At 57.4% G+C, this 13,646-nt stretch overlaps 1 protein-coding gene across 9 annotated transcripts in view; it reads right to left on the bottom strand.

Moving 5' to 3' along the window:
* Positions 1-1,217: 1,217 nt before the first annotated feature.
* LOC147828384 (BMP-binding endothelial regulator protein-like) overlaps positions 1,218-13,646 on the bottom strand; it is a 211,840-nt gene continuing 199,411 nt past the window's right edge. For 7 of the 9 annotated variants that reach the window (XM_087210127.1, XM_087210125.1, XM_087210126.1 and 4 more), the window contains 2 exons: positions 9,227-9,357; positions 1,218-2,524 (listed from right to left, as the gene is read on the bottom strand). In XM_087210127.1, coding sequence (XP_087066253.1) covers positions 2,343-2,524; positions 9,227-9,357 — 313 coding nt within the window. In that variant the 3' untranslated portion in view covers positions 1,218-2,342. Of the gene's footprint in view, positions 2,525-3,882; positions 7,202-9,226; positions 9,358-13,646 lie in introns of those variants that run through there. The other 2 variants (XM_087210122.1, XM_087210123.1) reach the window with 2 other exon arrangements.

Genomic DNA, 13,646 nt, shown 5'->3' with positions numbered 1-13,646 from the left:
CCCTTGGAGGATGGTCTCAGCTGGGGATGCCCCTTGGCTGGGGCTGGAATTCTCTGGAGGCTTCTCCAGTCCCCTACCCATGGCCGATTGGGGCAGAAGGCTGTGCTCACCTGGGATGGTCACCTGGAACCACACTCTTGGGCTGAGATTGCCACACCTGCTGGTTAGAAGGAAGTTACCAGGGCAGCCCACACTCACCGCAAGGGAGTCAGACTTGGCTCCAGCTGTGCGGGCCTGGCCACGTCACACTGGAGCAGAGCACACAGGGCAAAATGCTGTGGCTATCTTTGGAAAGCCTGCCCATGAGTGTAGTATGAACACAGGTCTGTGCTCAGTGTAGAAATACGCACACTCTGTGTGCAGAAGGAACCTCCTGACAGGCTGCCGCTCATGCTACAGAGCTTGCTGGGAAGACAATGTCCACATGGCCTTGCCACAGTTACTTGCCTAATTGAGCCTTTGAATCCTTGGTGCCTGGGAAAGCACCTGAAACATACAGGCCCTGTCCCACCTGCTTCACAGGTAGCGTTGTGTGAGCAGAGTCCAGGGAGGCTTGGTTGGGGCTGGGTGAATGGGGCGAGGGCTCTGAGGACTGGAGTGGGCACAAGTGCCTGCCCTGGAGGTAGAAGTCTGCAGACCATGCGCTCCAGAGGCTCCACTGGACCCTAAGAGGGAGGCACAGCTTCAAAATTAGTAACATCACCAAAGGCTTTTAATTCATCTCACTGAGTTACAGGGAGGAGCAAGGGGAGCACTGGCTTTCTGCCCCGCCAAGGGCTGAACAACAACAGGATTAAGTGGACTGCTACATCCCTCTGGCCTTGTCCTAGCCCAGGGCCCACTCCATCTAGTGAAAGGAGAATGAAGAGCGTGTACATGGATAAACAGAGGACAAGACGTGAAGGGCGACGTGAGGAGCAGAACACAGCTTTACACGGCGACCGTGTCCGGTCCCTCAGACACTAGCCGCTCAGGAAGGAGCCGCAGCGATGCCTCTGCTGTCGGAATGCTAAGGACACACGCGCCCTTGACAGCAAGGCTAGTACTCCGACTGCCAGATGGAGGCATTTTCTATCATCTGTTAGTAGTGCTCTCTATCTATAAAAGCTAATGGAGGGTTTATCAATTATGACTAAATACAACTATTAAAGTGGACAAACCTGAAGTCGACACAGCTAATTTATAAAGTATAATACAGGACGTCTCACAGGAGAAAATGCTTTGGCTGAAACTTCATCCATTTATTTACTACAGTGCAGAACATTTTGTCTTTAGAAATCAGTGGGTTTGTTTTTGCTGACATTTCACTTGTTTAACAGAAAATGAAAGTCAGGAAAATCACGTGGTAAGTGGGAGCGACGTCATGGGTAAATTGCAAAGTGCATGGGACATGCTTTATTCGGAATGACGTAGAGCAACTGGTCAGTGAGCCTCTCCTGTCTAAAAGTGCGGCACACTCATGGTCGCTGACAGCACTGGACGGGAGCCCCCTGGAGACAGTCGAAGGCTTTCTGTTCACGCGTGGGACATCACAGGGGCAGAGGCCTCCATCTCCTCACCGATGGCTCTGAGTCAGAGACAGGGAGGTTCTTCACCCACTGAGCACCTTCTTGTGCCAACATGAACACGGCACCCGGATACTCCTCCATCTCGACGCATGACACACGGCCACCTCTGCCACACGCAGAGAAATTAGGAGGCTCGAGGACCTGCAAAGACCGCAAGAAACCGCTCCACCTCTGGTTGCGCCCTAGTGACACATCCGTATTTCCTGGTGACAGCCAGTTTTGGAAACAGTGCCAGACAGCAACCCCTCCCCTTGCTTGCTTTGCAGGCAATGTCAGGGCCTGTCCCCAGTCGTCCGCCCTCTCTCGGGCACACACTCCTTTCTTCGGAAACATGAAACGTCCCCAAATAAGTATGCCTTTCTCCAAAGAAACACATTTTCCACTCGGTGACAAACACTGACTCCAAGCTAAAATGAATGCTGGCAGGCAGCTGAGGGTCCTTAGCAAACTTCCTTAAGAAGGAGAAATGTGTGGATGTCACAGCCATCAGTGAAGTCTGCGTGCTGCCTATTAAATTAAACACACTTGCTGTCCTTATACACAACATCCAATGGGATCCTAGAAACAAAACCTGTTTTATAGCAAAAAATATACATACAGTGCTGCACTACAGTCCGTATAAATGACGAAACGCTTGAATATGGCTATACCTCTATGTGTGTACACATATGCACTGTGTGCCCAGTCAGGCACACACGCTCTGCGGTCCTTCCCTGGCTCTTCCACTGCAGTGTCCAGGGCACCTGGCTTCAGTGTCCATGGCTGGCACGGAGGTCACCGCTGAGGACACAGCCCTGGCGCGATGCACCGTCCCCTGTGCAGGACCAAGTCAGCTGGACAGTGGCAGCCCGCCACACACGGCTTGCTGCAGGGACCGATGTCGTTCCAGGTGTGACAGGTCTTCACACACCCCGGGCCACAGGGGTCATACACAGCGCCGTGCTTGCACTGGGTGGCTGCAGAGGAGGAGACAAAGCAGGATCTCAGCTCCCTCAGCCCGGGGCCATGCCTGCAGGCAGTGCCCTCACCCGGGTGTGCATTTTAACAAGAGAATAATCAACAACTAACCCCCCTCCCATGCTGTGGGAACCACCTGCATCTATAAAACTAAATCCTAAGGTCTATCTCCTGGGTCAGTGAACTTCAAACTAACATATAATAATAAGGAAAGCTTTTCATTCCCAGGCGAGGCACACTAAATTCATAAGGCTACAGGAAAAAACATAAGGTTATTTAGTTACTGCAAACAGCATGAAAAATTAATCCCAAATAATTCTTCCAGCGATTGAGCTGCGGTGAATAAGAATATTCTGTGCAACTTTATAAATATGAAAATATATGAAGTGATACACACAGGAAAACCTGCCAAGGATATCGGAAATGTGTGACATACTTCAGCCACAGCAGCCGAGAGCTGCGTGAATCCATCTGAGCAAGGTAGGGCGGGAGTGGGGCCCAGCCGCAGAGAGAAACCCACGTGTGACCGCAGCAGGGCAGAGCCCGAGGGGCGGCCAGGGAGCGGGCGCCGATGCTGGCGCGTAGGCGAGCCTGGCCGAGCTGCTCCGCCATGAGCTCAGGCCTGAGCTCATCTGGACAGCAAGCCTGAGAGACTCCCGGGGGGCGTGGTGAGTGCGTCCTGGAGGCCTCGGACACTCGGACCTCTCCACCTCTCCACCGAGCCGCTGCCAGGGGCAGGGCAGGGGCTGCCGCTCGCTCTCCCCGCCAGGATTGCTGCCCACGGGGGGTCTGGAGGTCTGGAGCGCGATTCTCCCAACACCAGGAACGATGATCCCCTTCACCTGAGCTCGCTCCCGGCAGAGGCAAACGCGGGCGGGTCCACAGTCCGAGGCACGCCCGTGCTGCTGCTGTCCACGGGCTCCCAGAACCGCCCCGGCGCAGGCTCAGGACTGCAAGGCTGAGGAACAAAGCTGGCCCCAAGCGGACGGCCCAGCCGCGCGCCCCCGAGCTCTGCGTGGAGAGCTGCTCTGCAGGGCTGGTGTTCGCGAACAGCAAGGTCATGAGACGACGGTAAATTCTAGGGAGGCTCCTGGGTGCCCATCACACGAGTCAAAGCCAAAAGAGCAACGCGCACCCTGTCCAGAGAGCTCAGGGATTCTTCACACTTTCTTTCTTATTTTCAGAACGGGGCTGTGAGACAGCACTGACATTTGACTGGAACCGATTTTAAAATACTGGACTCTACAATCAACATTTTTCCTGCCGGATTCATACGAAACCCCGGCCTATTATTTAGCCCTCTCATAAACGCTAGCTGAATTATGAGCCATTGCTAAGCGCCCGCTCTGAGCACAGCCACTGTGCACCTGCTCACCGTGCGGCCTCTGTCTGGTGGGGAATCGCGGCCGAGGCGGAGACTGCGGATGGGACCTAGCAGATTCCCGTGCCTGGCTCCCCCGCTCTGCTCCGGAGGGGCGTGTTTCTGGCTCCCCTCCCGAACCGCTCTCCCACCGGCTCTGCCCCTGCCGTTCCCCTGCACACAGCTGCTCCCACCACGGAGCCGTGCTCGCTCTGTCTCTGACGCCGGAACGCAAGCTTGCAGAGGGCGGAATGCTGCCTGCCTGTGGCACCGACTCCAGCATCCAGAGGCCCCGCTACCACAGCCAGTGTGAGGCCTTGCTCGTGGGCGACGGCACCGTGAGCGGACCTCGGGCAGAGCGGGCTGGGCACTGCCATTTGTCCCGCGGTGGGCCTGCTCCCTGGCCGCCTCTACCTGGCTCTGCAGTCCGGGGCCCATTCACCTCCTCCTCAGGGGCACCAGGGCTCCCTGGGACACAGATCTCCAGCAGCAGATGGGAGGCAGGCGCACAGCAAGGCCAGGTCCTCAGTCCTCACCCTGTGCTGCTGAGGCCGCTGTGGGCCACTGCTCCCGCTGCGGGCCCCTCTGCATGCAGTGCTCCCGTCTCCCGGGTCCATCGCTAACTGCTCCCGGCCTTTTAGGGCCAGGTGAAAACAGCCCACCGGTCAGGAACTCAGTAAACATCTGCCGAGCATTTGCTGGGCACTGGGCATCCTCATAAGCCCGGGGTCAGAAGGGAGCCAGGTACCACCCGACCTCCAGCTACAAGAAAGCGGGCTTGGACCAAGCAGGTAAAGCTGGTGGGCAGTTTCCAAGTGAAATGCGACACAGGTCCCAGGAAACAGGGAGCCGGAACACAGTGGAAGCCAGAGAGGACTCGGGCTCGCCAGGCAGAGAGCAGGTCCGGAGGGCGTGAGAGGTGGGCAGAAACTCGCCACACAGGCACGGCGGAAGAGCTTCCCTGGCAGGGAGAGCAGCCGCGGTGTGACAGCTGCATCAGGCAGGGGCCCGGGCGTGGGAGGGTGGGGGAGACAGACAAAGACCAAGGCAGCACCAGAGACCACGGAGACCCACGGCCGGGAAGCGGGCAGCCTGGAAGCGGGCAGCCGGGGAGGCGTGTGAGCCGAGAAGGACACCCTCAGGTTGGCCATCCGTTTGGCACAGCTCCTGGGTGGCCTCACAGGTAATAGTGACTTGAGCCCTCTTTTATCTTAGGAAAAAGCAAATGTTAAGTTTTTAAACACAAAGGCCGTTTGGTTTGCACGCCTCTCTTTCAAAAGCATTCATTTGGTCAATTCCTTTAAAACAAAGAGCCGCCAAAGTGGTTAGTGCTAGCATGTGTTTATTCTCCAAGGGACACGGGGACCGCTGCGTGACCCACAGAACACGCATGCTCATTGCACTGATGGTTCAGTGAGTGCGGCTCTCTGCCTCCCGGAACCGAGCTGCTTCTCTGCCCCACGGGTGCTGCAGGTCCCAGCACTGGGCCTCATCTCGAACTGACCCGTTGGAATGACGCCTGCCCCAGCGATGCCCGCTGCAGTCAGTACGCAAACCAAGGTGCTGCCCAAGGGACCCTGGGGTAAACTGCTCCGTGGTTAGAGGCGGCGTCCAGGCAGCAAGGAAAAGCTCCGTGTACACCAAGGGCAGAGTTGCTGAGGGGAAGGAGCGGCGTCACCTGGGCCCACAGAGCCCAAAAAAGGAGGAGAAGGGGGCTCAGGGAAGCCAGCGGGGAGCATCCACGAGCCACAGAGACACACAGCCGCCCCCCAGAACCCACTGCAGGGAGAAAGGGCACTTCTGAGGGCGCAGTGCTGATCGCTGTGGGTGGGAGTCAGAGGCGGTAATTCTGCTCAGACTGTGGTGTAAGACACGGGAGAGAGCAGCTTAACAAACTCACAACCCAGAGGCACCAAGGCACCCTGCCAGTGATAGGGAATGGGCGAGCAGACGCCGGAGCCATTATGGTAAACAAAGACCTGGATGTCACATAGCTGGGTGGAGCAGCTGGTGCTCACATGAACACAGCAATAAGGGTGAATCCAGTGCCGCGTCCTCAGAACGATAAAAACAGAAGCTGGGATGCAAACGGACCTGGGTTCCACTCTCAGCCTCCTTGTTTTCCAGAGCTCTTGGCTTTGAGCAAACTCCTTAACTATCTAAATCCTCAATGTCTTTATCTATAAGATGTGGCAACATAAAGCTGTTCTGGGCAGAAAGTCCGATAAAATATAATACAAGACGCTATTGTGGTCCTTGGGGAAGGAGGCGCTTTCAAAATCATAAACGCTAACAGAAACGGTATTATGGAACTGAGCACCTTCACTGGAGCCGTCAGCAAAGGTCCTTTTACGCAGTAATCCCCAGGCGAAATTACAGTCCTCCTAGTCTTTCCCAACACCGCGAGTGGGCACGGCCACGTTCAGAGCTCTTGGTCTTAACACCCAGGCCAGTTTTCAAAATGTCACTCGTTTTTCAGGCTTTTTGGTGGCTCCTTGGTTGTCCGACGATCAGGCTTTGTACCCTGGACATTCCTCTCTTCTGCTTTACGCGCCCGCAATGCTGCTCTGGGTCAGAGCACCCGGGAGCTGAAACAAGCTACACACGGTCTTGCTGTCTGCTGAGGTGAGCGACTGAGAAGTGCCGTGTGGCTCTGCAGATTCAGCTCTTCGAGATGCCACTGTCAGACAGTAGCTGTCCGTGGTGTGCACGCACGCCTGTGAAGCACTGCTCTCCAGCTGCACTGTGATGGAGTGACTCCTCACCCCGACGGCTCCACTAATACTGGGAGGGAAAAGCGACCTTTCTGGGGCCACATTCCTCTTCCATTAGCAAAGCAATTAGGCCTGGGGTTCTGCTCCTGAAATGAGGGGGCCCACGTGAAGTGTGCAGCCCTCGGATGCAGCGTGCGCGGAACTGGAACTGAGCATAGCACTGGGCCAGGAGGAGAGGTCCCCAGACCCCAGATCCAACCCCAGCAGCACCGCAGCTGGCAGCGAGAGTCGTACCCCCGAGCCCTGCCTCACACCACGATGGACGGGAGACCTGGACGGGGATTTACTCCTTTTCTGGTAGATTCAAGGGCAGCAGGACTCAAGACAGAGCAAGGGAGCTGGGATATTCTGAGGCTGGAAGGACCCAGACCTCGCACATCACCCTCACGTGCTGCCTGCACCCAGGTCCCCACGGCCCTGCCCCTCAGCAGCTGCAGCCACGCCACGGTGTGGGTCACGGGCATCACATCCAGGCTCCTCTGAGGCTTGGAAAGTGCTTTCTGGTAGGAAGCTGCACTCGGCCTGCAGAGGCGACGGCCGAACTGAAAGGAAGGTCAGAGGAAGGCAGGACTCAGAGCGGTGCCTGCAACCGGGCAGCTGAGGGAGCTCGGAGCCGCGGGCCACGGGCTGTCACCGCGCCCCCAGAGCCCCAGGCAGACACAGCCACTCAGTGCTTTGCACTCCGGCCGCGCTCGGTCACCTGGGAAGTCTGTGACGCGCGCAGGGCCCTAGAAGCAGGGCCTGGGCACCGGAGGCTTCCGAGTGTCCCGCCAGCTCCTCTCGTGCCCCCCCCCCGGCCGGGCGGAGGCGCCCGCCCGGCCCAGGAGAACGGACGTCAATGCTCCTTGAGCACAGCTTCGGTGCTCTCCTGACCCTCCACCCGCGGCCACGCCTGCCCCCACCAGCGCAGACCCGCCAGGCTCCCGGCAGCCACCCTGCCTTCTTTTCCAAGGCTGGGGCGGACGCTGCGAACCCGTCTCTTCATGGGGACAGAGACAAGGTGGCCACGCCCTGCACGGGTGACACCCAGTCACTCCCCGCACTTCTAAAGGATAGCAGCGGCGGCCACGGATGGCGTCTTCCGTGAGCTGGACACCCCTGAGCTGCCCCACGCACGCCTCACCGATGCTCCTGCCCCAGACGGCAGCCGGCACGGGAACCCAGGCACATCCGGGCCCTCGCCCCTCTCTGCACATGCGCCGCCACCGTCCGCTTTAACCGGGCTCCTGCAGCAGCACCCTGCCAGGCCAGCTGCTCTCAGGCTTTCCTCCTGAACCTCTCCACACCAGGCCACCGCCGGGCAGCGGGCCAGTGCCGGTGCCCGGGGTGCCGGGAACGGGGCGGCACAGCGGCAGGTGAGCTGTGGGTGAAGCTTTGCCTGTGTTTGTGGCCGTTCCCATGACCACAGCACACGGGGCGTGGGGGGGGCAGAAGCTCCCACTCTCACGGGAGCTCCACCCTCTTCACGTTACCGTGCGGGGCTCTGCGCTGTGCCCCCCCCCGATCACGCCCCCCCCCCCCGAACACTGTCTCCCATGGGACTGGTCCTGGGGCGCAAGGCTCTGCACGGCAGCCAGGGTCACCTCTGGAAAACACAGGGGCCGCTGGATGCCCAAGGGGCTCCCGCTTCCCTTGGGATGGGCGCTAGATGCCTGGCCGAGACTCACCGAGCCCCGGGAAGCCGGGGGCTGCCTGCCCGACCTCACCTTGGGCCCCTCTGTCCCCTGCCCCCAGGCCAAGCCTCACTGGCTCCTTCCAGTCTGAAGCGCTGTTGCTTCTCTGCCGCCTGGCTGTCCGACGCACTTCCTGCAGATGGGAGCTGGCCACCTCCCGCGGTCCTCCCGGCTGTGCTGAAGGCCCCGGGCCCCTGCGCAGAGGCCTTCCCCCTTCGCTCCTCTCCAGGGCTGGCCGCCTTTCCACTTGTTCACGAGAGCTCTGCCCTGTGTGTTTCCTTCTTTCTTCTCACCATAGTTCCAAGCGCCCAGTGCTGAGTTACTGCCTTTGTCTGGTTCTCCGGCAGCAGCCAGAGCCCCAGGGGCAGGGGCTCATCACTGGGCGTCACCAGGCCCCAGTGCCCCGCACAGTGCCCATCCTCAGCCACGTGAGGGGACGAAGGCATCCGTTTCACAGGGAGGAAATACAGCTACTTAGCTTCCTGGGGACAGAGCTCCCGGCAGCCGTCACAGACAGCTGTCCCTGTGGGGTGGCCAGGGAGGAGCACGCGCCAGGCCTGAGTAGCAGTCTCTCGGAAAACCACGCCGTTCCCCCAGGCCTTCAGCCCTGTGCCCGTCCCGAATCTCCTTGCTCCACATGGCCCACGCCTCAGGGACAATGGCCCAGGAGCTAAGTGCGTGCAGCAGGTGGCTCGAGGTGCAGAGAACCTGGCCACGGTGGAAACCCTAGGTCGTGAAAGTGTGCTCCTCTCTGGACGCCACCCCCCGCCCCGCGTGGGGAAGGCCCTGTGTTACCAGCTGCAATCCAGTCGCACCGGCCCAGGGGACGTGGCCACTGGTGTCCGCCTGCGACCCGCAGCACAGGGGCTCCGCCAGGCTGTCCTCGCCTCTCACCTGAGCAGTGCTGCTGCGGCACCCAGTGCACCACGACGCCCTCTCTCTGGCAGGCCCGGGCGTAGGCCAGGAGCGACTCACAGTGGCAGTTCCTGTGGGCTGGACACTCACACACGTCCGTCACGCAGGACCTGGGGAGCAACACAGGCAAAGGAACGTTTAGAAACCTCAACTCATCAGGTACTGGAGTGCGAGCTGCAGGAAGCCCGGCGGCTGGTGGGGGCTCTGACCAGAGAGTGGAGAAAGGCATGAATTCTGCAGTAGTCTGAGCGCTGCATGCCTCTGAGCACTGTGACTCAGTTTCCTCCCGCAGAGCAGGGCGGCCGACAGACAGGAACGTCCTGCCACCCTCGCTGTCCACCTGGCTATGGCGCCCTGGTGCGCGGCTGGCTCCACTGCGGAGCCGATTCCTCCTCCAACTTCGCTGTAATTAACTGAGGTGTGAAAACCTGCTCCCACGGAGTGGTCACCCTGCAGGAAAGGCAGCTCTTCGGAGGCAGCACCATTCGATTTCCCACCATCACTGTGTGCCCAGCAGTGGCCGAAGACAGAGCTGCTGCGGCCTAAACCACACAGCGACCGCTTGTTGACAGCACAGAACCCACGGCTTTCTGAAATGTGCAACCAGGACTCCCTCTGGGCGTCCCTTAGGGCCCTGGTCTTTTAAGGAACACCACATCCTCATTCTGTAGCAAGCGTTTCAGGCACCTAAGAAGACTGAGAGAGGAAGAGGGTTGAGTCTCGGTCCCCATAGCCTAAGAAGGGAAAGCGCGGAGCAAGGTGTGAGTCAATAGAACCAGAACCGTGTTTCTACACAAACCGACACATTTTCCACCGAGCTGACTGCAAAGCCAGCGACGACCTCACGCTGATGTGTCGTATTACACCTCACATCCATTTCACCCCGGACTGGTGAACAAGATGCAGCACGGCCTCTGTTTTACAAATGAACGGTCATTTCACACATGAATAGGTGGGCCCAGCGTCGCGCTTACAAGCGGCAGAAGAGCAAATCCAACTGTCCCTCCTTGCTCTGACAGCAGTGCTCGCTTTCCCAAACCATGCTGCAGTCATCATCCTGATCAGACAAATTTACGGCCTAACAGTTTCCAGCCGCCAGGTAAGCAAAGCCCCCAACTTTAACCAAATGAAACAGTGCTCATGGTTTTCACACCCCTGTTTGGCAAGTTCCTGTCTTCACAGAATCAAATTCTGAGGCTGAAGACAGGAAAGACTACAAGCAGCTCAGCTGACCCTGAAAAGTGTTTGGGACCCGGCCCTCCGGTGTCACCGGTCAGTGTTCTCGGTGAGGGACAGGTGGGCCCTCCCGGCGGTAGAGAGCGGCCGTGGGGCCCTGGTTAGGAGGCGCATAGCACCTGCTCCGAGGAAGAATGAGACACGGAACACACTCAAGGGCCCGTGGTCCCACAGTGCACCCGCAAGGGGCCATGACCCGCACTCCGGGCACAGACTGGGAAACGAAAACTCAGTCACAAGAGGAGCGGAGCGAGCGGCAGACTAAAGAGCCTGTTCGTTTCCTGACTGACCAGTGGTCTTTACACAGGACAGAAAAGCCATCTCTCCTCTCTGCGATAACCAAGGGATCCTGCACAATCAAGTCTAGCAAAGGCAAAGACGTCCAGGCACTGAACACACAGGGAGCCCTTCTGTCGGGGGGAGCCCGGTCTTCCAAAGGCGAGCCAAGCCATGCTTGCCCTTGGGACGCCCGCTGAATGTGCACCTGCTTGTGAGCTCTCCCTGTCCACCTCGTCTCCTGCGCTGCTTCGTCCACCTCAGAAGCCCACACCATCCGCCCCACGCTCAGGTTCAGACAGCGTATTTGCCTGCCGGGGCGACCGCCAGCCCCATTCCTGCTCACTGCCCGGCAGACTCGGGCTCCCCGTCCTCTCTCCCAGCCAGTAGGGTAAGGGCTGTTTCCTGGGTGCAGGGAGCCCACGGGGCTGACCTGGGTAAAAGGGCATCTAATGGGGCCGCTAAACCAGGGGCTGCACGGGGAAAGGCTGGTCGTCCCAGGAGGAAACGAGTCCTCAGTTTGAAGGAATGTCTGCTATGATTACGTGAAATTTCAGGAGTAAAAAAATTGAATTTATTTGGGTGATAGGATTGTTAGTTTACACTTTCCTCACTTTTTCTTAGCTTGTACTGCTGTCTTGTGAAGCTGTTTCTTCAACTCAAAAGAAATTATGGACAGCTAAGTCCAACTCATTGAGACTTTGAGAGAAAACACTGTGGCTGCACATTTACAATCGCTGTGTGCCCCTGCCGCACCGACAGAGCCGGGACGAGAGCCTACTCCACACCTAAGGAAGGCCGGGGCTCTGCACAGGACTTGGAGCCCACGAGAACAGCAGCTGAGGAAATCACGCTTGGCAAAGTCAGTTCTTTACTTGGAAGATTTTGAAAGTTTTGAAAGGTGTGTTTTGTCTCAGGTGTTAAAATTCTGAGATGCTGGTTTTCGCTGAGCAAGTTACCGACTTTCGCCCCAAAGTACCCGGGATGTGTGAGAACTCTTGGGCAGGAGGGTGAGACTGTGCTGTGAAGCCAGGTGCCTTCGTGGGCTCAGCCTTGCGCACCCCCTGTCCCCGTGGCTGCAGGGGCGGAGGCCGGGGACAGACGCTGCCACCACCCTCTCAGCAGGCAGGAGGCTTGGAGACGCCAAGGACCTGCCCAAGGTCACGTGGCTGGGACAGCGCCCGCCCTGCCGACCCAGGAATACAGCTCAAGTTCTGCTCCTGTCAAAGCCCACACTCACGACAACCACAACCACACAAGATCTTCCTAGAGAGCGCTGGGCCACATGGATGAGCTCTTATTCTCTGACAGGGAACCTTTACGCCTAAGGAAATGAGAATGAACATAGACATACATTTGATAGAGATTTTCACCGTAATGCAATTTAAATTAAGAAAAAGCAAAAACCTAAACTGCCCACAATAGAGGCTCGGTTAAACAAACTGCAGCGTCTTGTGCAGTGAAAGACTCCACAGCCATTATGATGACGTCTCAGAAATAACTTCTTATACTGTGCAGAAATGCTCTGGAGGAATGGAAAGGAAAAAGCAGGGTCACAAAATTCAGTGCTGCGTAGGCACAGATAAAAACAATGCTAACTGAAAACAGATATGCTCAAATATTCAGTGCCAACTCTGGAATTGTGGCTCTTTTTATTTCCTATTTTCTACAATGAACACCTCACTTTTCGAAAGAGACAAATACCACAGTTTGTGTTCAAAACAACAAAGCAGAGTAACGCGGAATATGATAACATTGATCAGAATTTGGAACTACAGTGGGAAATTAGCATCTGAAAAGGGAACCGCCAGACCCTGTGTGGTCGGTCTGTCCGACGACCTTCTGCTGTGAGGTACTCAGCTGAGGCCGCCCCGCCTGCGGGTGGGGCTGCGGGACACAGGCTTGATTCAGTCACCTGTGTGGCCTTCACACCTGCACCTTGCGGGCCTCTGCTGCTGGGACCAAGACGGGGGCAGAATCCACACTGGAGAATCAGGCACACTTCTGCTGGTACAAAGGGATTTATAAAGAGAAACGTGAAGGTATTTAAAATGCTCTCCCGACTGCAGGAAGGGGTGAGACTATAGTGATCCAGCTGTTCCGTTCCTCCTGATTCTCTGGGAGGAATATCTAATTTGGGAAACATCAGCGTTGAAATTTTGCAAGTTCATGGGAAATTATTGTTCTTTCGTTAACCCGTATGCACCGAGGTTGCACATTTATAATCACTTTATAGAGTAAGAAGCAGAACTGCAGTGACTTTAGCCGAGTTGCTGAGGTTCACGGCTTTGCCATCTCTGCTTTCGTGGCGTTGTGCGTCACATTCCATCCCGCCGGATGTGGAGTTGGTCAGGAAACTCAGCTGCCCGTCACCCCAGTGGGAAACACAGGAGCTTCTCCAGGAATCTCTAGGGTGAAAAGCTCGGGTCTACGCGGCGGGTCTCCACTCTGCAGGAATTAACGGAATAGCCCAGGAACGGGCCCTGCAATCCCTTTACAGGGCGCTCTGGCCTCTCAGCACCCAGCAGCATCAGGATGACTGAGGTCGGTCCCTCCCTGGAGCCCAGTGGACCCCAGCAACTGTGTGGGGGATCTGTCCCTGCCCTCTCCCCCTCAAGGTACCAACATTGGCCCCTGAGTGGCCCAAGACAGCGAGCACCAGCATATGTGGCTGTTTAGATCAGATTTCAGCTAATTACAATGGAATAAGATTAAAAATTCATCCCTCAGTCACACAGCTCACACTTCAGCATTCCGTGGCCACATGGCGTGTGGCCACCATGTCGATCAGCGCTAATGGGAACATTTCCAGCCCTGAAGAAAGGCCCACCGGCTGGTCCTGCCAATGAGGACGCTCCACCACTGTCAGGAAGCCATCCTGTGCATG

Source organism: Heterocephalus glaber, unplaced genomic scaffold, assembly GCF_053883595.1.
Source record: "Heterocephalus glaber isolate CG9 unplaced genomic scaffold, H.glaber_assembly_v1.0 deba00001111, whole genome shotgun sequence".
Taxonomy (NCBI): domain Eukaryota; kingdom Metazoa; phylum Chordata; class Mammalia; order Rodentia; family Bathyergidae; genus Heterocephalus; species Heterocephalus glaber.
The sequence above is the reverse complement of the archived record's forward strand: the minus strand, read 5'-3'. Positions and strand labels throughout refer to the sequence as shown.